Source organism: Pseudonaja textilis, chromosome 6 (genome assembly GCF_049901715.1).
Source record: "Pseudonaja textilis isolate UNSWEBS1 chromosome 6, rPseTex1.2, whole genome shotgun sequence".
Taxonomy (NCBI): Eukaryota; Metazoa; Chordata; class Lepidosauria; order Squamata; family Elapidae; genus Pseudonaja; species Pseudonaja textilis.
In genome coordinates this window covers 49,892,316-49,920,265 of record NC_141995.1, presented here as the reverse complement: position 1 = coordinate 49,920,265, position 27,950 = coordinate 49,892,316, and the positions used below count along the sequence as shown (strand labels likewise).

General features: G+C 42.3%; 2 protein-coding genes across 5 annotated transcripts in view; both read right to left on the bottom strand.

Annotated features, from left to right (window-relative positions):
- The window catches only part of LOC113435791 (toll-like receptor 6), a 458,202-nt gene that overhangs the window by 121,302 nt on the left and 308,950 nt on the right, over positions 1 to 27,950 (bottom strand). The gene's annotated exons all lie outside the window — the stretch shown is intronic.
- Positions 418 to 27,950, bottom strand: RELL1 (RELT like 1). 4 transcript variants are annotated; one of them, XM_026699866.2, is made up of 7 exons: positions 27,800 to 27,950; positions 11,378 to 11,617; positions 9,953 to 10,024; positions 7,841 to 7,898; positions 6,184 to 6,414; positions 4,656 to 4,895; positions 418 to 2,876 (listed from the first exon to the last, which is right to left on the bottom strand). In XM_026699866.2, the coding sequence occupies exons 1-6, from the start codon at positions 27,915 to 27,917 to the stop codon at positions 4,682 to 4,684; spliced, it is 933 nt and encodes a 310-aa protein (XP_026555651.2). In that variant the 5' UTR covers positions 27,918 to 27,950; the 3' UTR covers positions 418 to 2,876; positions 4,656 to 4,681. The 4 variants fall into 4 exon arrangements, with proteins under 4 accessions (XP_026555651.2, XP_026555652.2, XP_087792702.1 ...); XM_026699867.2 differs by having other exon boundaries at positions 418 to 2,873; XM_087936576.1 differs by having other exon boundaries at positions 4,703 to 4,895.

Below are 27,950 nucleotides of genomic sequence, written 5' to 3'. Positions count from 1 at the left end.
CTAATTGGGTAATGAAACATCGCCCAGAAAACCAAGCTCGAAGAGCAAGAGGTTCGCCACAGTTCAATATGAGCTACAAATATTCTCTATCAATTATATTTTATTAAATCAAAAATCAAATCTACGCTCATTCCCAGTCTTCCATCTGGAATTCCATTTAACACACCGGCTGAGCTATGTACTTCCATGTGGAATTGACTTCCCGTTTATGTTTTCGTTCAATGTCATTATTTGATTTAAAAGACATGAAAAGGTTGAAGTCTTTTTCCAATTTGAATTTAAAAGCGGTTTGGAAACCCTTTGGAAACAAGGTATTATCACCACCCTTGGAAAGTACTTTTGCCCCCACAACCAATAAAATATGATATAGCACGCACGAAGGGCAGGATAAGTTGAGAGAAAACGTCAACACCGCTGTTTAAAAAGGGCTCTGTTGCTTTTATTGTTCAAAATGAACAATAAAGTTTATTGTACAAAATGCTCACAAACCAAACCAAATGGTTAACATACATTTAATGCACAGTTAAATTACATTTAATGTGAAAAGTGAGACCCTCTCCGCTTTGGCAGCTGATAAATCGCACAAGCCTCTCGATAAAATGGCAGCATTGTCTACTACAACAGAGAAAAACACTTATTCAGGCACAGCGATGTTTTTGTTCAAATCCAAAGATTTTGGTCAACCGCTGAAGACGTTTATATTGATTTAAAGCTTTCCTAGCCATGTGTGTGTGAGAGAGAGAGAGAGAGAGAGACACACACACACACAACTGGTTTTAGTACAACTCACTGTAGACCTGAAGGATACTTGCAGTTTTTTTTCCCCCTCAAGAATGGATTTGTAATTAAATAATAATCCACTGAGAATCAGGATTATGATTTAGAGCAGAGACAGGGAACTTGGCCTTTTTATGATTCGTGAACTTCAACTCCCAGAATTCCCTAGCCATCATGGGAACTTGGCTCATTTATGACTCATGGACTTCAACTCCCAGAATTCCTGAGTTGGCATGGGAACTATGGCCTTTTTATGACTTGCGGACTTCAACTCCCAGAATTCCTGAGCCAGCATGGAAACTTGGATCTTTTATGACTCGTGGACTTCAACTCCCAGAACTCCTGAGCCAGCCATGCCTATTGAAGAATTCTGGGAGTTGAAGTCTTCGAGTCATAAAGGGGTCACAATTCCTCACCTCTGATTTAGAGCAAAGACTCATTGAGATCATCCATCACACTTTTCATTTCCAAATTTAGGGATTGGATCTATCTTGATCTAGCAAAAATAGCTATATCAGAAGGGAACGATATCAACAGAAGATGCTTCCCCAAGGCAAATGCCACCAGGTAGAAGGACGAGTGACAAGGATAATGTGAAAAAGAGCACAGCTGACTCAGCGGAATATAGTAGTCCTCAACTTACAACAGTTCATTTAGTGACCGTTCAAAGCTATAGCGGCACTGAAAAAAGTGATGCACGTTTTCACATTTACAGCCATGGCAGCATCCCTGGGGTCAAAAATTCAGATGCTTGGGCGCCGAATCACATTTACGACGGTTGCAGTGTCCCGGGAACAACCGTGGCAAGGAAGGTTGCACAATGGGGCAAAACTCACTTAACAGCTTTCTCACTCAGCAACATAAATTTGGGGCTCCATTTTGGTCATACATCGAGGACCGCCTGCATTTTTACTGTCACAGTTTGCCCAAAGAAAGGACCTCAGTAAGAAAGTTAAGAATACATTTGCACACCTAGCCTTGAACTACCATGTTTCCCCGAAAATAAGACCCTGTCTTATTTTTTTGCCACAAAAGTCACCAGGTCTTATTTTTGAGGGGCGTCATCCACTGACTAACCTCACATGCGTACGTCACCCCTGGCCTCCTTTTCACGGTCAGAGGCCTTCAGGAACTTCTTCTGTGCCCAGCAAGGCTTTCCTGAAGGCCTCTGCAGCCGATAACAGAACTCTGGATCGATCCGGAGCTTTGTTATCCAGATACCTTCAGGGAAGCCTTGCCAGCTGCAGAAGAAATGGGCTGGCAAGGCAGGTGTCAGAGTGGGCAAGACCTAGCTACAATTGTCCAAGGTAAGTAGTAGGGCAGCTCCACCACCCAATCCGCACCCTAACTTAATTTTTACCCGTGGACTCTGGAGTGGATGGGATCTTAAGGCTTATTTTGGGGGCAAGGCTTATATTGGGCTCATGTGTAAAAATCAAGCTAGGACTTACTTTCAAGGTAGGTCGTATTTTGGGGGAAACAGGGTAGTTCTTGGCTACATCTACAAAATTCAATCAGCAGCTCAACCAAGCTCGAAAAATACGCTAAATTCGGTTTTGAGAACCAAAGAGCAATTATAGTAAAGCCACTGAATCAATGCAATTAAAGGAGTGTATTATTTAGCAGCCACAATAAATTAAGGCGAAAAGACGGCTCCCCATTTCCCTTCTCCTGTTCTCAAGGAACGAGCAGTATGGGATTACATGATTTGTGTCATTTGCTTTGGTCAATCGGCTTCGACCTCAGGCCATGCGACGCATACAAGAGATCTGGGGTGAGGAAAGAGTTTTGGGGGGGTTCCCCCCATTTCCAAGAGAGAATTTTCATTAAGTTCTTGCTTTGTCAGAGGAAAAATAAAAATAAAAAGGCGTTTTTTAAACACACATATATAAAATTGCAGGTAGTACATTCTGGTAACCTTCAGTTGAATAAATGCCATTCAATATTCCGTTATTAACAATATGTTAAATATCTGGGTCCGAACGGTGCAGAGATTCAGTTAGTGAAAGATGCCCATGGCGTGGCATTCACAAATAGCTCCTTGAAAAGTCTCTTTTTTTTCCCCTTTCCAATGGTCTTTCTTGCTTTCTCTAACCCTGCTGAAGAGGAGAAAAAAATACAATCGTTAAAAGAGTCAGGTTGGCAGTCCTTGTTCATCCTACAAAATACTGTGCTCCCAAAAATAAGACCCTGTCTTTTCTTTTTTTTTTCTTTTGCCACCAAAAAAGGCACCAGGTCTTATTTTCAGGGGAAGTCATCTACTGACTAACCTCACTTGTGTGAGTCCCCCACTGGCCTCCTTTTCACTGTCGGAGGCCTTTAGGAACTTCTTCTGCGGGCTTTCCTGAAGGCCTCGGTAGCCAATAACTGAGCCCTGGTTCGATCCAGAGCTTTGTTATCAGCTCCAGAGGCCTTCAGGAATGCCTTGCCAGCCTTGCTGGCTGCAGAAGAAATAGGCTGATGAGGCAGGTGTCAGGGTGTGCAAGGCCTGACTACAACTGTCCAAAGGTAAGTATGCTCTACTACTAGAGTAGTCCACCCCCCCCATCCCCACCCTAGTTTAATTTTTACCCGTCCACTCTGGAGTGGGTGGGATCTTAATTAGGGCTTATTTTGGGAGTAAGACTTATATTGGGTGCATGTATAAAAAAATCAAGCTAGGACTTACTTTCAGGGTAGGTCATATTTTTGAGGAAAGTTGGATGATGGGCCCTTGCCTGTGGGCCCCGCGAGCATAGGGGCCCCATACTAATCTCTGTATGTTAACCTTTCAATGCACCTTGTATCATCTAAATACAGCAACCTATTTATTCCATATTTATTTGTTGGAAGTGCCAATAAAATAAATATATGTTTAATTTTATCCACCATTCCTGTGAGTTGTTGTCACAGGGGCCCCAGGACACTGCTTTGCCCGGGGCCCATAATGCTGTTAAGACGGCCCTGGACTACCTCTTTCCAATTACATCATCCCTGCCCAACAGGACGGAAAGGCAGGGTCTACAGGTAGTCCTTGTCTTACAACAGTTCATTTAGCCAACATTCAACATTACAAGGGCGCAGAAAGAAGGGACTTAGGACCCCTTTTCAGAGTTACAACCTCTGGCAGCATCCCCATCATCATATGATTAAAATTCAGACACTTGGTAACTAACTCATATTTATGACAGTAGTAGTAACGTCCAGGAATCCTGTCCTCACTCTCTGACCAAGCAAATCCTACTCCATGGAACCACTGGGTTACTTAACTTATCAACTGCAGTGATTCACTCAGCCACCAAGGTAAGAACAGTCATAAAACGGGGCAAAACTCGCTTAAGAAATACCTCACTTAACTATCAGAGGATATTCATGAACTGGAATAGAGCATGGTAATGAAGTCAGCCAATGGATAGGCATAGCAACTAAGTCAGCCAATGAGAACTGTTTGGAAACTGAAACTAGAAGTAGCCTAGGAAACAAACTAGAAGTAGCCTAGGCATAACTCTATATTAAGCTCTGCAGCTCTGAAGATATGTTGAGCTCTGAGTCTTGTCTATTGAAGATGAAAATAACTTGCTTGCTGAAGACTGGAGCTCTGCTCTGACCTTGTAACATGTTTCTGTCTGAGTTTGCTCCATGTTGGAGAAATCTACAACTGGTTTGTAAAATCTACTTATTATGTTTATAAAGATGTGAAATGAAGCATCAGCCATCTGGCGCTGAATTAACGCTGCAAAACTGAACATTAACAATGTCAGTAACTCAAAATGAAAGGCTAACTTTACAGAATTTTGTTGCTTACAATCTTTTTTCTTTGGGGAAGACAATCTGAGGTCTTTTTGGTCTTTAAGGACTTCTAGAACTGGTGACAAAAGATTTGGTTGGAGCTTACTGACCTTGGGATGTCCTGCCATCAACTTTGCTACCCTGAATCCGAACTCACATCCTTTCCCTGTTTGGTCGGTGCTGATTTCAGCTCTTTCGATTCCGGTGTGACAGGAAGTGAAGCTGGCTGTTCTTTGGAGCTTTCTTTCCCAGGAGTAGAGGGCATGTCACCAGCGTGGCCTCCGCTGACAGACACCAAGTGTTTCCGGTCCTTCGCAGCAGACTTCTGTTCCACTTTGGTAACCCGAAATCTGGAACAATGCAATTAATTAAAAAAAGAACATGAATTCATCTAGCAGGGTTGATATTATGCAAAAGTTCAACTCATAGTTGAAAAGGATCTTGGAAAAAAAAATTATGCAATCATTCCTGCCCTTTGCCTATTTTGGCTTGTTCTATTTTCATTCACTCATTCAACCATTCATTCATTCAACCATTCATTCATTCATTCGTTCAACCATTATTACTTTTAGAAATAACTCAAGGCAATGAACATACCCAATATATCATCCGCCTCCTGTTTTTTCCACAAGTGAAATAAAGTTGGGCTGAAAAAGAGTGACTGACTTCCCAAGGCCACCCAGCCACCTTTCATGTCTAAGGGAAGACTAGAATTCACCGTCTCCTGGTGATTGGCCCAAGATCACCCAGCTGATTTTTCATGTCTGAGAGGACTAGAACTCACAGTCTCCTGGTGATTGGCCCCAAGTCACTCAGCTGATTTTCTTGTCTAAAGCAGGACTAGAACTCACAGTCTCCTGGTGATTGGTCCAAGGTTACCCAGCTGATTTTTCATGTCTGAGAGGACTAGAACTCAGTCTCCTGGTGATTGGTCCAAGGTCACCCAGCTGATTTTTCATGTCTGAGAGGACTAGAACTCACAGTCTCCTGGTGATTGGCCCCAAGTCACTCAGCTGATTTTCTTGTCTAAAGCAGGACTAGAACTCAGTCTCCTGGTGATTGGCCCAAGATCACCCAGCTGATTTTTCATGTCTAAGAGAGGACTAGAACTCACAGTCTCCTGGTGATTGGCCCCAAGTCACTCAGCTGATTTTCATGTCTAAAGCAGGACTAGAACTCATAGTCTCTTCGTGATTTGTCCAAAGTCACCCCAGCACCTTTCATGGCTAAACTGGGACTAGAACTCATAACTCATAGTCTCCTGGTGATTGGCCCAAGGTCACCCAGCCCATTTTCATGTCTAAGAGAGGACTAGAACTCACAGTCTCCTGGTGATTGGCCCAAATTCACCTAGCTACCTTTCATAGCTAAAGTGCGACTAGAACTCACAGTCTCCTGGTGATGGGCCCAAACTCACTCAGCCATCTTTCATGACTAAAGTAGGGCTAGAACTCACATTCTCCCAGTTTCTAGCCTGGTGCCTTAACCACTACACACCTTGGTGATACATCTGTGTTTTAACTGAGTAAGCTCATCGTAAGTCCCACAGTCTTGTACTGGCTCTCCTCTGCTCTATTACCAGCATGCAAACGGAAGCCAACTGGGACATGCTCTTCTCCTGAAATCAAGCCAACTTACCTTCCCACGGAGAGCACGGTAACTTGTCCATGACGGGATTTTTTGGCTTCTTTGCCTCTTTTATTTGGACTGAAGAGATTCCACCGTTTCTGGCTGCAACGAGAACAAGCGCCTGTCCCAGCCACGCCGCCAATGGTGTGCAAGTGGTGTCCTCGGCAAGTGTGTTTTGACAAAGGGCCTCCAGGAGACAACGGAGAACCTGGACTCGTTGGGCTGCCTGGAGTCGTTGGGCTAAGTTTAGGAGCAGAAATACAGCAAAAAAAATTGACATTTAGGGTCCGCAGTTGAAGAAGTAACTCCCTTTTTTTTTTCCTGAGCTCATACCCTACATGATTTCCAAACACACATTTTTTTTCTAAATGACCTTGTTCCACAAAGTTTTTGTTAATCTGGAATGCTTTCATCCCAAAGTGAAACCAACACTCAATGTGCAAGCATTACTTTTGAAATTAAATTGCTCTGAACTTTCTGATTCTATTCTTCTCTTCCTCCATCCCCATCCTTATCTATCTCCTAGTTGTCTTCTTTCGTCCTCCTTATCTATCTCCTTCTAGTTCTCTTCCTTCGTCCTCCTTATCTAACTCCTTCTAGTTCTCTTTCTTCATCCTCCTTATCTATTTCCTTCTAGTTCTAATATTTTCCTGATCACGCTCTCATCAGTAGGAATCTCTTCACTTTTCCAATTTTGTGCAAATACAATTGTCAGGATTCCAAATGATGAAATCCATTTCAAAAGAAAAGAGCAAAGTCCAACTTCCAAAACAATTTCTTTTATTTAGGAAAGCATCAAATTGGCAAAGTCTGTTGCAATTCCGGATCTGACACAATCCAGAATTACACCACGTAATATTGGAAATTAGAAACAACTCCCAAAAGTCACATTCCCCAATAGAAATAAAATCAATGTTGCCTGGTGTCGTCAATCTCCACCTCCAGGTCTCAGCAGGGTCAGCTTTCGTTCCCACGGGAAGAAGAACTACCTAGCCTAAACAACTCTATCTCCACTCCTCCCACTTTAGGAATGTGGCAAGCCTGAAACCCTTCCCCCACATAACCAGGAAAGAGAAAGAAAGAAAAGGAATATAAAATAAGATTAAATAAAATGGCTACACATATGTCAATTTTGGGCTTGACAACAATTCTAGCTGCAGTCAATACGTGAATAATTAAGCATACCTTTTCTTTACTAAATGTTTCAGGTATAATCCACAACAGAAATATTCAGGTTTTAAATCAATATGCTGCTGTATTATCTTTTCCAACCAGGTGTGTATTTTTGTCCAATATCTTTTGGCTAAATTTACATTTGAAGCTCCTTTACAAGAACCGGCTACAGTTACATTGATGGAATCACGCCTTCAAGAACCACATATTCTTATTTTCTTGAATTATACCTTGGCTTCAACGTGCAAAACCTTATTGCTATTTTCAGCTCCATGAAGCCAGCTGTGAGATCAGCCAATGTTTTAAAACACACCCATGAAACATTTTTTTTTTTAAAGAAGGCTGGGCTATATCCAGAATACTGGCAGACTTGAAATCAAATGTTCTACAGTGAAAAATCGAACTAGCAGAAAGATTCAAGGAGTTATTCCCTCCCCTTTATTTGGGGCTGTTTAAGGAAGAGAGAAAAAGCATTTGGAATGAGATGGTTTACCTTTCTGGATCGCAGACCGAATTATCAGCCACCATGGCCTTCAGCACATCTGCGTTGGCTGCAAAAGTTAGAAATCATATTTAATATCTTTGTTCTGAATTCTCGACTGTGCAGTTGAGCAGTGAATGAAAAGCCTGCAACCCGTGAGGTAAATTGAATCATTTACTTATGAGACAGAACTGGTAGAACATAAGTTTTTCAGACCAATGCTTTGCACATTTACTCAGGAGAGAGCTGAGAGGCACAAGATACCTGGCAAATATCATGTTTCCCCCAAAATAAGACCCTGTCTTATATTTTTTGGCACCAAAAAAAGGCACCAGGTCTTATTTTGGGGGGATGTCATCCACTGACTAACCTCACTTCCGTGTGTTGCCCCCAGCCTCCTTTTCACTGTCAGAGGCCTTCAGGAACTTCTTCTGTGGTTGGCAAGGTTTTCCTGAAGGCCTCTGCAGCCAATAACTGAGCTCTGGATCGATCCAGAACTTTGTTATGAGCTACAGAGCCCTTCACGAAAGCCTTGCCAGCTGCAGAAGAAATGGGCCGGCAAAGCAGGTGTCAGGGTGTGCAAGGCCTGGCTACAACTGTTCTAAGTAGTAGGGCAGCTCCACCACCCCAATCCCCACCCTGGCTTAATTTTTACCCGTCTACTGTGGAGTGAGTGGGATCTTAATTAGGGCTTATTTGGGGTGTAGGGCTTATATTGGGCGCATGTGTAAAAATCAAGTTAGGACTTACTTTCAGGGTAGGTCATATTTTCAGGGAAATGGTAAGATTTAATAAACTGTATTTTAATAACAGAAGTTTTAAAGGTGTGCTCTCTTTAGCAGGTTTGAATAACTGGAAAAATTATGCATTGCTTAAAATCATCTTCTGGGAATGGACGTGTTCTGAAAGTGACACATTTGAACATGTTCCTCATCGAGGGTCACTTCCCAGGAAGAATAAATATAATAAGAAACTGTGCTCTTTCCAAGGTAGCTTGATTTTCAAGGTTAGATGACCTCCCTTCGTGGAATTTTCTATTCTGAAAATGATACAGTCCTGGCAGGACTATATCAGGAGCCTTTTGAATCACTGCAGTATCTCAGCCCGAATGGCTGAATGGACATAGAGTAAGACTTACTTTTGGATTGAAAATTGGGTCTAAACCGAAAGCAGGCATGTTTCTCTACGTGATAAATCAATTCAATTGTGCAAGGTGCTTGGTGCTTTCTTGAGGTTGGTTTTCTTGCAGACGTTTCATGACCCAACTAAAGGGAGGAGGAGGAGGAGGAGGAGGAGGAGGAGGAGGAGGAGGAGGAGGAGGAGGAGGACGACTGTAAAGGATTGGTGCTCTATGAACTTGGTGGTTTTCTTGCAGACGTTTCATGACCCAACTAGTTATCATCATCAGTGTGAGAAGATTGTGGGATTTGGTCTTTGCTTACATACAAGTGGTTTGCTCGCAGAAAGCACTGATGATGTTACCTAGCTGGGTCACGAAATGATTGCAAGAAATACCAAGTTTAGAGAGTACCAAGAACTCCCCAGTTCAATGCTGAGATACAAATTTTCTCTGTTACTCTATGTTCTACGTTCTTCTATTGAATTCAAGATGCCAGGGAGACATCAAATTAAGTGACTTTTTTTTTTTTGAGTTTCAGAGGGTTGAGAGAAAAGTCACTGAAGACCAGCGATGTTGTATTTGCATCCAGAAAATGCTGAAATGATTTCCAAGGGGTGTGTGTGTGTGTGTGTGTGTGTGTGTGTGTGTGATGGTTTTGTGTAGGTTTCATCTGACACTTTGTTCCAACAAATTCCAAATTCTGACAAATATCTTCCAATCTTTCCCTCGTGCATGAGGAGATGCTGTGTTGGGGACAGGACAAACGTGTTCACCATTAAGGTTTGACACTTGGAAAAGTACTTTTGCTTACAAGCAGTGTGCACACGTACAGAAGCAAATGTTTAAAAAATGCATGTGTGACTTCACCTCGAAAACTGAATAATGAAGTCATAAGTCACGAATGAAAATGCAGGGTTTTGTCACTTTACAGTCCTTTCCAAAGACACCAAAAGAGCTCAAATACATCCGCACAGTCGGTTCTAAAAACTTAAGAGGTCCCTTACCTTCGTTTTTCATGATATAATCAACTATCCGCCCCACCGTGTCGCTGTTTTCATTGACGCTGTCATTCAATTCTAAAAGTAAAACCGAAAAAACACACACAAAAAGTAACTTTAGTTCTTTGGTTCCTGGAAACAACGATAAACTACGTTTTCCCAAAACAGCACATATGAAGCAGAGATTAAAACCACTATCTCTGAAAAAGAGCTTGAAGGGGGGAGATTGTTATCGAAAGTTGGTATGGCTGAAAAAGCAAAACTAAAAGAATAAAGGAAGAAGGGTCATTTCTTCTTATTTGTCTTATTTGGCAACCCCAAGATGAATAAGATGTTGAGAGTCTGGAAAGAGTGCAGAAAAGAGCAACAAAGAGGATTAGGGGCCTGAAGGCTAAAACATATAAGGAACAGTTGCTGGAATTGGGTATGTCTAGTTTAATGAAAAGAAGGACTAGGGGAGACATGGTAGCAGTGTTTCAAAGTCACAGGGGTTGCCCCAAAGAAGAGGGAGTCAAGCTATTCTCCAAAGCACCTGAGGGCAGGACAAGAAGCAACAGATGGAAACTCATCAAGGAGAGAAGCAACTTGGAACTAAGGAGAAATTTCCTGATAGTGAGAACAGTGAATCAGTAAACAACTTGCCTCCAGAAGTTGTGAATGCTCCAACCCTGGAAGTTTTAAAGAAGAGATTGAATAACCATTCTGAAATGGTAAAGGATCTCCTGCTTGGGGAGGGGGTTGGACTAGAAAGAAAGAAAGAGGAGGGTGGGAGGGAGGGAGGGAGGAAGGAGAGAAAAAGAGGGAAGAAGGGAAAGAAAGAAAAGAAAGAAGGAAGGGGAGAGAGAAAGAAAGAGGGAAGGCGAGAGAAAGGAAGAAAGAGGGAGGGGAGGGAAGAAAGAGAAAGAAAAAGAAGAAGAAGAGAAAGGAGGAGAAAGAAAGAAAGAAAGAAAGAAAGAAAGAAAGAAAGAAAGAAAGAAAGAAAGAAAGAAAGAAAGAAAGAAAGAAAGCAAGAAAGAGGTAGAGGGAAGAGAAAGAAAAAAGAAAGAGGGAGGAAGAGAAAGAAAGAAAAAGAGGGGGAAGGAAAGAAAGAAAGAAAAAGGGAAGGGTAGAAAGAAAGAAAGAAAAAGAAAGAAGTAGAGAGAAGAGAGAGAGAGAGAGAGAGAGAGAGAAAGAAAGAAAGAAAGAAAAAAGAAAGAAAGAAAGAAAGAAAGAAAGAAAGAAAGAAAGAAAGAAAGAAAGAAAGAGGGGTGACATGATCACAATCTTCCAGTATCTCAGGGGCTGCCACATAGAAGAGGGAGTCAAGCTACAGATGGAAAGCAACCTAGAGAGAACCAACCTAGAACCCAGGAAAACCCAAAACTATTCCTCTATGCCCGTATAAATATGGAAAGAACTTTTTATTTTTATTTTTAAATGGCTCTTCCTTACCTATCTTTTCCTCAAGTTGTTCATCTTCTTCCTCCGCTTCGGTCGTGCACCGATAGCCTTTTCTCTTCAGCACATGGCAAATCAAAACCCCCAACAGCCCCATAAGGAAGAATACTGGAATCAGAAAATAAGCGATATATTCGAGGTGTCCTCCTCCTCCTCCTCCATCTTTGGAAGAGCCATTTTCGGATTTATTTGTCGTGTTTCCGAAACTGTGGCTTGCCAAGGCTTTGGGGGTTCCTAGGGAAACAGAAGGTGGAAAAGGTCACCGTGTCTGTCAAATCTAGCCTTGGACAAGGCAACAGGTCAAACATCTAGAGAACTGTTCTTTCTAATAGAAGAACTTCGAGCAAACAAGGTGGGCTCATCCCACTTCTCAGAGCCAGGTGGCTTGGTGTCTCTCTCTCTCTCTCTCTCTCTCTCTCTCTCCCCCTATCTTATTCAGACTATTGCAGCATAAATTCATCACCAAAAAGGTAAACACAGATGGCTGAGGCTTCATTTAACTTCTTTATAAACACATAAAGTAAATTTTACAACACCCGTTGTAGATTTCTCCCAAATGGAACAAACTCAAACAGAAGCAGACATGTTACAGGTTCAGAGCAGAACAGCAACAGGAGCTCAGAAACAGACATCAGTTTCACTTTAGTTCAGCAGGCAAGCGAGACACACAGCAGAGGAGGGAAGCAGTTTCATTTTCAACAGACAGACTCGGAGCTCAACGTAGCTGCAGAGCTTAACAGAGCCACGCCTAGGCTACTTCTAATTTCAGTTTCCAAATAGTCCTCATTGGTTGACTTAGTTGCTGTGCCTATTCCTTGGTTGGTCTTGTTACTATGCTCTATTCCAGTTCATGAATATACTCTGACATATCCATCTATCTATCTATCTATCTATCTATCTATCTATCTATCTATCTATCTATCTCTTTCTCTCTCTATCTCTATCTCTATCTACATATATCTTATTTATCCAAAAATAAGACTCTGTCTTATATTTTTTTTGCCACTAAAAAAGGCACCAGGTCTTATTTTTGAGGGAAGTCATCCACTGACTAACCTCACTTGTGTGTGTCGTCCCCTGGCCTTCTTTTCATTGACAAAGGCCTTCAGGAACTTCTTCTTCTGTGGCTGGCAAGGCTTTCCTGAAGGCCTCTGCAGCCGATATCAGAGCTCTGGATCAATCCAGAGCTTTGTTATCAGCTACAGAGCCCTTCAGGCCAGCCTTGCCAGCTGTAGAAGAAATGGGCTGGCAAGGCAGGTGTTGGGGTGTGCGAAGCCTGGCTACAACTGTCCAAATGTAGGGTAGCTCCACCCCCACATCCCCACCCTAACTTAATTTTTACCATTGCACTCTGGAGAGGATGGGATCTTAATCAGGGCTTATTTTGGGAGTAGGGCTTTTATTGGCCGCACGTGTAAAAATCAAGCTAGGACTTACTTTCAGGGTAGGTGGTATTTTCAGGGAAATGGTATATATTGACATATTAATTTCATTTTACAGTCTTATATTTGTTTAGATACTTTCATTGTAAAGATCCTTTGGCCACAAATAAAAGTAGTCCTCGACGTACAGCTGCAATGGAGCTCCGAATTCCTGTTGTTAAGTGAGCTTTGCCCCAATTTTATGACCTTGTTTGTCCCCATTGTGCAGCGAATCATTGCCATTGTTCAGTTAGTAATATGGTCATTAAGCAAATCCGGCTTCCCCATGGCTCGCCCAAAGGTCGCAAAAGGGAATTATGTAATCCCGGGACAACGCAACCGTCATAAACATGAATCAGTTGCCAAGCGTTTGAATTTCGATCCCGTGACCTTGGGGATGCCACAGTGGTCATTAAGTGTGAAAAACAGTCATAAGTCAATTTTTTCAATGCCAGTGTAACTTCAAATGGTCACTAAAGGAACTGCTGTAAGTCGAGGAGTGCTTGGGCAACAATCTCCATAGCAGTGGTGGCTAACCTTTTAGAGCTCCTGTGCCAAAAAATTGTGCGCGCGCTTGCACGCTCACTTGCCAGCAACCAGAAGGTAATGCGCGCCCCCCATGCCCGCTACACATGCGTGTGCAATCCTCACCCACCTACCCCGTTACCTGCACTGCACCTCACAGCTAATTTTCAGCCAGTTTGAGGCCAACATAAACAGTGAGGCACCTAAGCATCATACATTTTGGTGCAAAGAAAGATAATAATGTTAATCATATCTAATGTTAATACACATATTTGTATTAAATTACAATCTTTCATTATTTCATCATTCAATATTCCAATACGTTATTCTAATGCCAATCACCATATTATTTAAGTATACATGATAGTTTCATTATTCAATTCCTTCTTTCATTTTTAATTTAAAAAAATAAAAAACACACCTCTCTTTTGGCAAGCGGTGTGGTTCCAGGTTTTTACATTTCAATATAAACATAACCACAGTAACACATTATTCTTTCTTATTCAGTTTCATATCACATTATTACTTATTAATATTAAATTTATTAAACTTATTTTATCCAATTTTAATTCTTATTTCATTTTTCTTGGGATATTCTCATATCTTACTTTACAATATTATCTACAATTCTTATTTCATTTCTATATTAGCTTGGCCAAGCTTGAAGGAAGAGAAATCATATAGAAGTTAATGTAAGTGTGTCTTCAGCCTGCTACCCTAGCAGAAATATTCTGATTTTTGTGAGTCTTGGCTTCAAGGCTAGAGACCTTAAGATTGTCTCCTTTTAATAAGGATGAGGAGAATGTTGTGTAACCAAAGAGTTATTCCACTAAGCCAGAAGTGGGGAATCACGGCCCATTTAATGAATGACCTCTGAACTTCAACTCCCAGAATTCCTGAGCCACTGTTGGTGGCTCAGGGATTCTGGGAGTTCAAGTCCACAAGTCATAAAAGGGCCATTGCTTCCTCACCCCGCTACACCAAAGGTCTTCAAACTTGGCAGCTTTTAAGACTTGTGGACTTCAACTCCCACAATTCCTCCTCCAGTCATGTAAGCTCGGGAATTCTGGGAGTTGAAGTCCACAAGTCTTAAAGTTGCCAAGTTTGAAGACCCTCGCCCTACACTAAACCATTCCATTTCGGCAAAGAATAAATAGCAAAATCCAAGTTTAATTTCCTGTTCAACCTTGAATCAAAAACAGAGAAATCCTTGGAAGGCCTGGATTTCAGGGCCAGGTTGGGGATCAGATCATTTTATTCCCTTTTCCCCAAAAAACTCAAGGTAACTTAGATGGGGGAGATCCCTTCGTTTTATCCCAACCCCTCACCAAAAAACAAAATTAAAAAAAGATACTGAGATCTATACACGTTGGAATGGCCTAAAGTCACCCAGGGAGCCCAATATTATAACCACCGTATCAAGTGGTGTTTACAAAACAAAAAAGCAAAGTAAAAAGAATCTTTATTAATAACTGAAAATCCAATTAAAAAATAAACCAGCAAGTGGAAGGAATTAGATTACAGGCACCAGTAAAGATGATATCAGATCACCTCCATAAAAGGAAAATAAGGGAAAGGAGAGGGGAGGGGAGGGGAGGGGAGGGGAGGGGAGGAAAGGAAAGGAAAGGAAAGGAGACAGAAGAAAAGGGAAGGAAAGGGAAGGGAAGGAAGGGAAGGGAAGGAAGGGAGGGGAGGGAGGGGAGGGGAGGGGAAGGAAAGGAAAGGAAGAGGGGAAGGGGGAAGAAAAGGAAAGGAAATAGAAGAAAGGGAAGGAAGGAAGGGAAAGAAGAGGGGAAAGGGGAAGGAAGGGAAGGGAAGGGAAGGAAGGGAAGGAAAGGAATGGAGACAGAAGAAAAGGAAGGAAAGGGAAGGGAAGGGAGGGAGGGAGGGGAGGGAGGGGAGGGGAGGGAGGAAAGGAAAGGAAAGGAAGAGGGAAGGGGGAAGAAAAGGAAAGGAAACAGAAGAAAGGAAGGAAGGGAAGGGAAAGAAAGAGGAAAGGGGAAGGGAAGGAAGGAAGGGAAGGAAAGGAAAGGAAAGGAAAGGAAAGGAAAGGAAAGGAAAGGAAAGGAAAGGAAAGGAAAGGAAGAGAGGAAAGGAAGGAAAGGAAACAGAAGAAAGGGAAGGAAGGGAAGGGAAAGAAGAGGGAAAGGGGAAGGAAGGAAGGGAAGGGAAGGAAAGGAAAGGAAAGGAAAGGAAGAGAGGAAAGGGAAGGAAAGGAAACAGAAGAAAGGAAGGAAGGGAAGGGAAAGAAGAGGGGAAAGGGGAAGGAAGGGAAGGAAGGAAGGAAGGAAGGGAAGGAAAGGAAAGGAAAGGAAAGGAAAGGAAAGGAAAGGAAAGGAAAGGAAAGGAAAGGAAAGGAAAGGAAGAGAGGAAAGGGGAAGGAAAGGAAAGGAAACAGAAGAAAGGAAGGAAAGGAAAGGAAAGGAAAGGAAAGGAAAGGAAAGGAAAGGAAAGGAAAGGAAGAGAGGAAAGGGGAAGGAAAGGAAACAGAAGAAAGGGAAGGAAGGGAAGGGAAAGAAGAGGGGAAAGGGGAAGGGAAGGGAAGGGAAGGAAGGAAGGAAAGGAAAGGAAAGGAAAGGAAAGGAAAGGAAAGGAAAGGAAAGGAAAGGAAAGGAAGAGAGGAAAGGGGAAGGAAAGGAAACAGAAGAAAGGGAAGGAAGGGAAGGGAAAGAAGAGGGAAAGGGGAAGGGAAGGGAAGGGAAGGGAAGGAAAGGAAAGGAAAGGAAAGGAAGAGAGGAAAGGGGAAGGAAAGGAAACAGAAGAAAGGGAAGGAAGGGAAGGAAAGAAGAGGGGAAAGGGGAAGGGAAGGGAAGGGAAGGGGAAGGGAAGGAAAGGAAAGGAAAGGAAAGGAAAGGAAAGGAAAGGAAAGGAAAGGAAAGGAAGAGAGGAAAGGGGAAGGAAAGGAAAGGAAACAGAAGAAAGGGAAGGAAAGGAAAGGAAAGGAAAGGAAAGGAAAGGAAAGGAAAGGAAAGGAAAGGAAAGGAAGAGAGGAAAGGGGAAGGAAAGGAAACAGAAGAAAGGGAAGGAAGGGAAGGGAAAGAAGAGGGGAAAGGGGAAGGGGGAAGAAAAAGAAAGGAAAGGGAGCAGAAGGAAAGGAAGGGAACGGAATGGAAGGCAAGGAAGGCAGGGCAGGAAAGGAAAGGAAAGGAAAAGGAAAAAGAAAAGGAAAAAAAAAATATTTCAAACCAAGTTCTCCTCCGGAACACTTCTGACTAACTCTCAAAAGCCAAAATTTACCCCAAAATATTTAGTTGGAGTCTTTTCAATCATATCCTGTAAGCTGGACTTTCCAGAAATGAGATCTATTTCTGCCGTGCATCAGAACAATTAAAATGCGTTATTTTTCACCTTCTGCTATGAAGTTGGACACATTTCAAACCTGGACAAATCCAGGAAACGCATTTCCTCTAGAAATCCACGAGACTCTGTATGGACATTAGAAACACTAAGCTGTCTTTTGGCTTTTTAGTTTCGAGAAACCGGAATTTTCTTTTTTCCTTGTCATTACCATAAAGGACACAAAGGGTTTTTTTTTTTAAAGAATCAAACAGTTACCTACTTTACAGTATGAATCAGGGCAATTCGCTGATCAGGTTGAAAATCAAAACCCAACGCCTCCTTTCTCTGGACTGATTTGAAGTCACATATAGGTAGTCCTCAACTTACGATCGAAATTGAAATTCCCAACATTTCTCTTGGGAAGCGAAACATTTTGTTAAAGAGAATTTTTCCATATTTTATGACCTTTCTCGCCACTGTGATGTCAACTCACAAAATATTTCTATGGTCTTTTTAGAGTTGCCAACAGAAAGGGAGGGGGGAGCAGTGTGGCAGCTTGCAAACCAAAACTGCATTCCACAAATGTTTTCAAAGATAGTAACTAGGTGACTAGTGAATCACACACATGACTCGGTAGTAGGGCGTCATTTTTAAAAGAATTGGCTTTGCTTTCAAAGGCGAAGGGAAAGTGGCGATAGGAGCGCCTGAAGCCGAGTGTCTCCGCCGGGCTCCAGTTACAGGGAGGAGCCGTAGCTGGCCGCGCATGGTTGCTCTAAACACCGTGGCAGCACGGGGAGAAGGGAAAGCAACAGTGGCGGAAGGTTTCCTGATACCAAGTGTCCCAACAACGCTGAGGTCAACATCCAAGCCGTCGCCGCCCGTCTGAAGATGCAAGGGGGGGGGGAATTAAGTCACCCCTGAAAAGACGGCCTAGCCGTTTTTGGGGGGGGGGTCAAAAAAAATAAGGCCCGGCCTTATTTTGTGAGAAATACAGTAGCTCGATACCCATGTTTTGCTATGAAACTATGTGGTCAGGCTTAGTTTTGGGGGAGGAAAATAAGGAGGGAAACATTCTGCCTCTGCCTACCAGCATCCATCGGCATTCATCTGGATAGTGTCCTGTCAGTGCGTGAGAGAGTTGAGGAAACTGAAACTGTATTTGCTGTGCGAGCACGGAGACAGCAAGGAGCCTGGGTGTGGCTTAGCTCAATTGTCCTGTACTAAAGCTGCTTGGTGCTGTGAAGACAATCAGTTTCCTGCAGCTCCCTGCCCCTCCCCCCTTCAGCTCCAGGGCGATGGGATTAAGACATGGCCCTCAGGACAAGGTAGGATTACCCATCTCACCACGTGGCACCTGGGAATTACATCACCCAGCAGGACTCAACCAAGCTTAGCACACATGCATCCTACAAAGCTAGCTATGACCCCTGACAGCATCCAATCAGGATACCAGGAAGGTCAAAGCCAGAGAGGGTATAAAACCCAGGGACTCTGAGCATCTCTTCCCTTTTCACTCAGGAGCTCCAAGGCATGTGGTGCTGTCCACCATTAAACCTTCTTTCCAAGCAACTTCCAGGAATCCAGTGTCTTTTTTCCCCACTTGGAACTGAATCAGAAGGATATTTCTTCCAACAATCTAGTCCTTCAAACCTCTCCCTAACTTCCCAACAGTTATTTTTTTGATTTTTATCTCACATTTATTGCTTAATAAGTAACTCCAGGCAATAAACCATACTAACCATGCTGCTTCCTCATTCTATTTTCCCGACATCCTTGTCAGATGAGTTGGACTATCTGGTCCAAAGTCATACAGCTGGGTTTTGTGCCTAAGGAGGGACTAGAACTCACCGTCTCCTGGTGATTGGCCCAAAGTCACCCAGGCTCCAGCCAACTTCTCCTGGTGATTGGCTCAAAGTCATCCAGTAAACTTTCATGCCTAAGGCAGGACTAAAACTCACAGTCTCCCTACTTCTAGGCCAGCTCCTTAACCATTATACCAAACTGTCTGTCTTAGATTCATGTTTTCTACCCTCCGCAATCTGAATTCTTATCCCTCCTTTGGGTAATTCACTTTTTTATCTTGAAATGATTGTCTTGGCCGTTTAGTCCAATTCTTAGCAACTCTTTATTATCCAAAAAAAAAACAACAGACATTACCCAAGATTTACTTTTTCTAAACTGTAAAATATGGCTCAGTGACAATTAGTGCAAATCGTTTCCCCAGTTATCCTAACTTCATTTGGTCGGTCAAATTCTGAATTATAATTTTTAAAGAGAATGAATGTGTCCTCACATCCTTTGTTAAAGAGTTATGCATGGCATGCTGAATTTCAAATCCCTCTTCCTAGCTTGGAAAAGAACAATACGCAAATAAAAAATAAAAGTCACCAACTTTTTACAAGGCCGGTTGCTATAAATAGTCTTCTGCATTTCCAGAATATATGCATCATCCTGACTCGGAATAAAATTCTGAACCAATGCAAGATTATTTATGGAGATTCTTAGTCATCCAGGTCATGTTGTCCCAAAAGTGCTTTTTTCAAAAGGCAACTGGACTTTCTTTTTCCTTGAACACATTTCACTTCTCATCCAAGAAGCTTCTTCAGTTCCAACTGAAGAATTTCTTCAGTTTTTCTTCAGAAGTGAAGAAGCTTCTTGGATGAGAAGCAAAACATCTTCAGAGGGAAGAGGAAAAAAAAGTCCAGTTGCCTTTTGAAAAAACACCTTTGGGATAATGAGAGATTGCATTTAATGTTAGTCTGACATTATCCGAACAAAATTCTACAGAACAGATTAACTTTTAAAAAACATCACGACTTCATCATTAAAACCACTTTAAATCGTTTAAGAACTGCACAAAAACTCCTCCTAACACGTGTATTTTCTTTTAAATGCTTTTTAAACGCAAAATAAATCTCTTCTCTCAATTTTTCTTTTGGGAAAGCAAAATACAAAGGATACCCAGGAAGAAAAAATAGAGGAAGAAAATGAAACAGTGTAAATAAAAAAGGAAGTTGTCTTTTAAATAAGTGTCACATGGTATACTATTTCCTGTGTAGGAAAAATAAAAGCGAGTTATGAACAAACATCTAGCTCCTACAAAGGGAATCAGAAAATGTGTCATCGGAATCTATCACCCACCCATCATTAGTCAATTTCCTTAAACCAAAGATTTAAGCTATAAAATACAGTAATATTCTCTTTTTTAGTGTCATTTATATTTTGTTCAATAAAAAGTTAAAATACAAAACTTCCCAAAAACAGGAACCAACCAACAAAAACAAATGTGAGATTTAAAAAAGATGCATTAAAAAAAACAAGCACATATACGTTTATTATGCCCCCTGGTTGAATAAAAGACAATAATATTCTTCATACTTTGTGTGGCAGCAAATACGATTTACTCATCATTTGTGTCCTGCTTTCCTATGTAAATAGGGAAAAAATGAAGACTGAATACCATTTTTCTAGGCCGCCAAGAGAGTGAAAATTATCCAGTTGACTTTGACAATTCCAAAAGTAAAGGCAAGAATTTAAGTTTCCTTATTTTGACTCCTGTCCTTAATATCCAAAACAAACTGGATCTCAAAAAACTGAATGCTACCCCTATAAAAAGAAACAATTCAATGCTCATACAGGACTGGAGCTTCCTAATTACATAGAAATGTAATTCTATTCCTTCCTACCTTCCTTCCTTCCACTACACCCCTCTATCATTCTTCTTATGGTTTAATCTCCAGAACCCTAATCAACTTTGATACTCTCTTCTCTGCACACTTTGAAGAACAGGGAATTACAGAGTTGGAAGAAACCTTGGAAGTCTTCTAGTCCCGTGATGGCGAACCTATGGCACGCGTGCCACAGGTGGCATGCAGAGCCATTTGTGCGGGAACGCGAGCCCCAGACAAACTTACCTGCACTGTGCATGCACGCACCTCCCAGCTGGTTTTCGACCCGTTTGAGGCCTTTTTCGGCCTCCCAGAGCTTGAGGGAAGCCTCTGCAGCCTTTGGAGGCCGAAAAACAGGCCGGTATCGTCACTTCTGATATTTCCAGTTATGTCACTTCTGGTATTTGGAGGCCTCAAACAGGCCCATTTTTCGGCCTCCAAAGGCTGCAGAGGCTTCCCTCGAGCCTCTGGGAGGCCGAAAAAGGCCCCAAATGGGCCGAAAAGCAGCCGGGAGGTACACACATGTGCAATGCAGGTAGGGGGGCAGGGGGTATTGTATGTGCACGAGGGGAAGGGCGCATTGCATTTTGGATGCCAGTATGCGTGTACGCGCACGCACACTTTTGGCACACCACAACAAAAAGGTTCACCATCACTGTTCTGCCCTTAATCATCTTCCATCCATTACTTAAAGTCTGTGGAGATTCTCAGTCGTTATCATGGCTGTCCCAAAGGTGTTTTTTCAGGAGGCAACTGGACTTTCTTGTTTTTTCTTTGAAGACGTTTCACTTCTAATCGAACAAGCTTCTTCAGCTCTGACTGGATGTGGTAGGGAATGAAAGGATTTATAATCCTTGCAGAGGGCTGGTCATTTGCATCCTTTTAGAGGGCCGTTGAGGCTTATCTGTGTCCTCAGGGTCACCTGAATAGTGCAAATGGGTGTGGAGCCTTCTTTCAGCAGTTCCAAGAAGGCTCCACACCCATTTGCACTACTCAGGTGACCCTGAGGACACAGATAAACCTCCAAGTGGCCTCAATGAGAATGCAAATGAAAGAATGCAAATGACCAGATGACTGCAAGGAATATAAATCCTTCCATTCCCTACCACATCCAGTCAGGGCTGAAGAAGCTTCTTGGATGAGAAGCAAAACATCTTCAAAGAACAAACAAGGAAGTCCAGTGGCCTCCTGAAAAAACACCTTTGGGCCATCCATTACTTCTTGTACTGCCCTCAGATGCTTTGGAGAGTAAGCCAACTCCTCTGTGAGAACTCCTCAAATTATCTTTCATTTATTTATTTTTTATGACCTGTATCATTTATCACTTAAGTTTATTTATCTGTAAGAAAAAAAACCCATTGTTATTCCCTCCTTTTAAAGTTTGATTTCTGGAAACTGACCTCTAGATTTATTGCCCTTTCTTTCTTTCTTTCTTTCTTTCTTTCTTTCTTTCTTTCTTTCCCTTTCCTTCTTTCTTTTTTCATTTTTTCTTTCCTTCCTTCTTGCTTTCCATTCATTCATTCATTCATTTTCTACGGCTGACCATCTCAATCCAACTGACTCAAGGCCATCCTAGAGATTTAACCCTTGGAGGTTTAACATTTACTCAGTCTCTTGGATTTCAAATACCCCTTTTGCCAACGGAATGGCAAACAGTTTCCATTTAATTATTATTTGGGTTTCAACTGGCAAATGAGTGCATTGTGGAAAAGTGAAGAAAGAAAGAAAAAATAGGATTTTGAATTTTAAGCAGGAACTGGACAGGCTAAAGGACATTATCTTTCTTTTTTTAATTTTGAAGTGAGAAACTGTACGGAGTTACTACAGGAGTAGAAGACTAGCAAAGTCACTTCCTTCACTATTATTCTACGTTCTATAAGAAAATAAAATACTTTTCATGGTACTGCACTTATGTAATTCCTGTGGAAATATGTACTTGTTGCCTCCAAATTCAGAGCAAGTACCAGCAATCCACAACCAAGCCCAAAAATTTATGTTGTTAAGTGAGGCATTTGTTCAGTGGGCTTTGCCCCATTTTTCAACCTTTCTTGACGCCACTGATTAGTGAATTACTACAGGTGGTAAATTGATAATATGAAGTGAATCTGGCTTCCCCTTTGAGTTTGCTTTTCAGAAGGTCGCAAAAGGGGATAACCCCAGAGACACCACAACCGTCTAAGGATGAGTCAGTTGCCAAGCATCCAAATGTTGATCACATGACCACAGGGATGTTGCAACCGTCGTGAGAAAAATGGCCGTAAGTAGGGGTGGGATTCAGTGGTTCGGACTGGTTTAGGTGAACCGGTAGTTCTGGTGATCATTTGGCCCCACGCATTCACCCCTGCCCTAGTCCAGTGGTAGCTAACCTTTTTGGGGCTCTCGTGCCAAAAATTGCGCGCAAGCTCGCACTCGTGCACCAGCACCCAGAAGGCAATGCATGTGGGAGGCCCCATACCCCCTGAGCACGCGCACACAATCCCTCCATGTGCCCATGCATGCATGATGCCCCCACATGCCATGCATCTCTGTGCATGCGCGTGCATCTCCCATGCATCCTTGCACCCCGGCGTATGCACGCCAGATACCTGACAATCAGCGGGCGGGTGGTACGCATGCATGCACATTGGGGCTCTTCCGGGCGACTTCTTGCATGCCACTTCCAGCACACATGCCATAGGTTCGCCATCACGGCCCTAGTCTCTCCTTTATTTCTGTGTTTTGCAGCTCAGCTGATTTGCACCAACTGCCGCGCCTCAGCTGTTTTACTCCCTGGGGCTGCAGTAGAAGGTAAGTATTAAGAGCTGAAAATGGGTGGTTGCGCTCACCGAACCAGTTATTATACCGGTTGAAATCCCTGGCCATTAAGTCACCTTTTCCAGGGCTCTTTATCATTTTGAACGGCCACGAAATGAATTCTTGTATGTCAAAACAATGTTCCCAAGATTGTTTTTGAAAGCGACAAAGACTCTAAAGGAAAAAATTTTAAAACGAATGACAAAAAAACTCAAACCATCCAGAACTCAGCTTGAGCCTGAGGGAAATATCATGTGGATCCTGAATATATTAGTTTTATTTTATTCTTTTTTTGTTTGTTTGTTTATTATACATCGGCGTTGAGAATGTTAAAAGAAGATAATAATGTAAAATAAAATAGGTGGTAAACTGGAAATGAAAATACCCTGTTTCTCCAACAATAGGGCCTCCCCCAATAGGAAGTCCCAGCATGTTTTATATGCATAAAATCAAATTAAGCCCCTCCCCCCAAATTAAGGCCTATATTAAACATGTGAAATGGGGAGGAATAGCGGGGGGGGGGGCTTTCCGTTAGGAAGTACTTTTGTTGCATACCCGGATATGGTGCTGCCTGCATTGACTTCGGCATTGGTGGGGCACTTGGTATCAGGAGACCTTTCGCCACCGTTGCTTTCCCTTCTCCCTTCGCCGCGGCATTTAGAGCAACGCCGCGGCATTTGGTGCAGCCACGGGCAGCCAGGCAGGGCTCCTCCCTGCAACCGGAGCCCGGCAGAGACACTCGGCTTCAGGCGCTCCTGTCGCCACCTTCCCTTCACCTTCGCAGGCAAAGCCAATTCTTTTAAAAATGATGCCCTACTACCAGTATGACAGCCTCTCCTGCCCGAGAGGGCAGCCCAACCCCACGTGGGGAGGTGAATCTCCCGGGGCTGCAGCGCAGGATCAGCCCACCCCGGGAGAAACACCCAGCCGCCATCCCTGCCTGGCGCCGGGCAGAGCACGAAGAGTTTCGCCTGGGGCGCCCAGCGCAGCTGACAGGCGAGGCTTCCTGCTCTAAATGCCGCGGCAACACGGGGAGAAGGGAAAGCAACGGTGGCGGAAGGTCTCCCGATACAAAGTGCCCCACCAATGCCGAGGTCAACATCCAAGCTGTCGTCACCCGCCCGAGGATGCAAAGGGGGGGAATTAAGTCACCCCCGAAAAGACGGCCTAGCCGTTTTTTCGGGGGTCAAAAAAAAATAATGCCCAGCCTTATTTTGTGAGAAACACGGTAATAGGGGATAAAGAGTGGAAAATATATGTGTGGATGAAATGCTTTTCATATTGGATTAATGAATTGAAGATATGAAGTGAGAATTTATTTAAAGATCAATGGAATAGATAATGATTTGATATAAAATTAGATAAGAAAGTTGGAAATGTAATTATGATTATGCATGAATGTTGTAGTTTGGAACCACATTGCTCACTTGAGGAGATGTATAAAAAATAAAAAACCTTTTTTTTAAAAAAAGAACTCAGCTTGAGCCAAAGAGACAAATGAAGAATGTTTAGGGAAAGTAATCGTTTTCAGTTAAGTTACAGCTATTTCCAGAACAGGGTATTAACTAGCTGCCAAAATTTTAAAAGAATGCATAGAGCAAGAAATGCAGAAACAGAAGTAGATAATAATAATAATAATAATAATAATAATAATAATAATAACAACAACAACAACAATAATAACAATAATAATAATAAATATCTCAATAAACCAAATGAATCAAAGAATGAACTTTCTTCAATCGTTCCAAATGCACACCAAAACATTTTATGAAGCTCACTTTTCGGAGAGGTCCAAAAACATTTCCATTAATATAATAAAACTATTCAATATTCTGGTGAACAATGTAAAAGAATTTGAACAATGAGGATTTTTGGCAGAACTTGTTCATCCTGCAATCTCCAACCTTATTTCTACCGCCCTGACTCACTTAAATAACTCCCAACATTGCAAGGTTGTGTTAAGAACACAAAAGCATATTGCTTCCAGCTACCATTTAATCTTTCCTTTTTGCTACTCCAAAGCAACTGCGTGAGATACAGGTGGAGAAAATTCCTAAACAAAAGTAGGTTAATTAGCAGCAATTACAAGCTATTGCATGAGATGGAACTGTGCATGTAACTGTTTATGAGATGCATTCTGATTCCTGCTGGGTATATTTCAAACGATCAAATTATTATTACATATTACATATTATATTAATTATACCATGCTATATTATATTACTATACTACAGCATTACTATATCACTATATATACTATAACTATACTATACTATTACTATGAATATACTATACTATTCCTATACTATGCTATTATTACTATTGCTATACTATTAATAAATTACTATACGATACTATTGCTACACTATGCTATTACTATTTATTACTATATTATTGATATACTATACTATTACTATACTATTACTGTTTATTACTATTGCTATTACTATTTATTACTAGCACTATATCTATTACCTATACTATTACCAAATTACTACACTATACCATTGCTACACTATGCTATTAGTATTTATTACTATATTATTGATATACTGTACTATTACTGTCTATTACTATTGCTATTACTATTTATTACTAGCACTATATCTATTACCTATACTATTACTAAATTACTACACTATACCATTGCTACACTATGCTATTACTATTCATTACTATATTATTAATATAATATACCATTACTATACTATTATTTATTACTATTGCTATTACTATTTATCACTATTAATTTACTATACTATTTATTGCTATTACTATATTGTTACTATTTATTGCTATCACTATATCCATTATCTATACTAAGACTAAGACTATAGCTTCCTAGGGATGGACTTGAGAGCATTATAAGCAGTGGCCTATGCCCCATCTGGGTACCAAAATGCCCCGCATGCACAGCTGATACCCGACAATTAGCTGGATGGCAAGAGACGAGCGCACGCATGCGCAATGAAACTGAGCTGGGGCGATGGCTCGCGTACTGTCAGAGGTGGCTCTCCGTGACACTTCCAAACACGCATGCCATAGGTTTGCCATCTTAGGTATAGGGTTTCCTGCTGGAACAGGGCAGTGGGTCTGACTAGAGGACCTCCAAGGTCCCTTCCAACTCTTGTCATTTTTAATTCTGGACTCTTCTCCTTTTCTCAAAACATGAGCAGTAGAATCGGGCAAATTGTAAAGGCGTGTTAAAAATTGTGGGTTGTTTTCTTTTTCTTGCTAGGAAAGGAAAAAGGAACCAGAAAAACAGAAACTCAAGGCCCGTTTCAGGATGAAAGCAACTTGCAATCAATCGTTAAAGATTTGTACCTACCTGAAATCACAACTCACCTAAGTGAAAGGCAGGCCTCTGGAAGGGGGGGCGGGGTGAGCCTTGTGAACATTCCTGCCATTTGCACTACTCTCTACCAACCAGCCAGGCAATCCTACTACACTTGCAGCTCAGGCTCCAACTATTCAAATAAACTCCCAGGAGTGATTACTTAATCACATGGAAGGGCCAACAGCTGCAAAACTTTGCTTTGCCCTTTATGTAAGGGGGGGAGAAAGGAAAGAAGGAAAAGGGGGGAATGGGAAGGAAAGGAAAGGTAACAGAGGAAGGAAACAGAAGGAAAGGAAACAGAAGGAAAGGAAAGGAAAGGGAAATTAGGAAAAGAAAAGGAAAGAGAAAGAAAGGAATGGAAAGGAAACAGAACGAAAGGAAACAGAAATTAGGAAAAGGAAAGGAAAGAGAAAGAAAGGAACAGAAAGGAAACAGAAGGAAAGAAAAGAAAGGAAGGAAAGGAAAAGATGGAAAGAAACAGAAATTAGGAAAAGAAAAGGAAAGAGAAAGAAAGGAAAGAAAGGAAACAGAAGGAAAGGAAACTCAAGAAACAGAAGGAAACAGAAATTAGGAAAAGAAAAGGAAAGAGAAAGAAAGGAACAAAGAACGGAAAGGAAACAGAAGGAAACAGAAAGAAAGGAAAGAAAGGAACGGAAAGGAAACAGAAGGAAAGGAAACTCAAGGAAACAGAAGGAAACAGAAATTAGGAAAAGAAAAGGAAAGAGAAAGAAAGGAACGGAAAGGAAACAGAAATTAGGAAAAGAAAAGGAAAGAGAAAGAAAGGAATGGAAAGGAAACAGAACGAAAGGAAACAGAAATTAGGAAAAGGAAAGGAAAGAGAAAGAAAGGAACGGAAAGGAAAGAGAAGGAAAGAGAAAGAAAGGAAAGGAAACAGAAGGGAAGGAAAGGAAGAAGGAAAAGGAACGGAACGGAACCGCGGGAAATTCACCAGGGCGTTTCTGCCCCGATTAGGCATCAAACCCCACCACCAAAAAAGAAACTCGGTCGAAACCGGGCGGGCATCTTTGCAAAGCCAAGTCCTGGGGTGACCCCCACCACCAAGGACCCTGGCCGGCCACGCGAATCCCCCCAACTTTTGGGGAGGCTTGGAAGGCAGGGAGATCCAATCGGGGAGAGGGGATCCATCCCACCCACACACCCCGGCCGCAGGGTTGTGGGGGAGGAACCAGAGGGAAGAAATTGGGGTGGAGAGGGGTTCTTGATCTCTCTCTCTCTCTCCCCCCACCACCCTTAAAGACCAAATGGGACAGGGCCAGCCAAAGACTTGGCAAAGTTTCCCACCCAGGTGCAAAGGGATTTGGGGGGGAAGAAAGACCCCCCAAAATTGGGTACCCATTTTCCCGCGGACACCCCCCACCCCAAGACCCACCGAGAGGCCGGACGTGGTAAGCGGTCACAGAGGTCGTTCCGGCGGGAGGCATCGCTCCGATCTTCCCTTCTTCGAGCCCGGGCGGGTGGGGGAAGGAGTGCAACAATCCCCGCAACATTCCCACCCCCACGCCCAGCCCCGAAGAAACTCC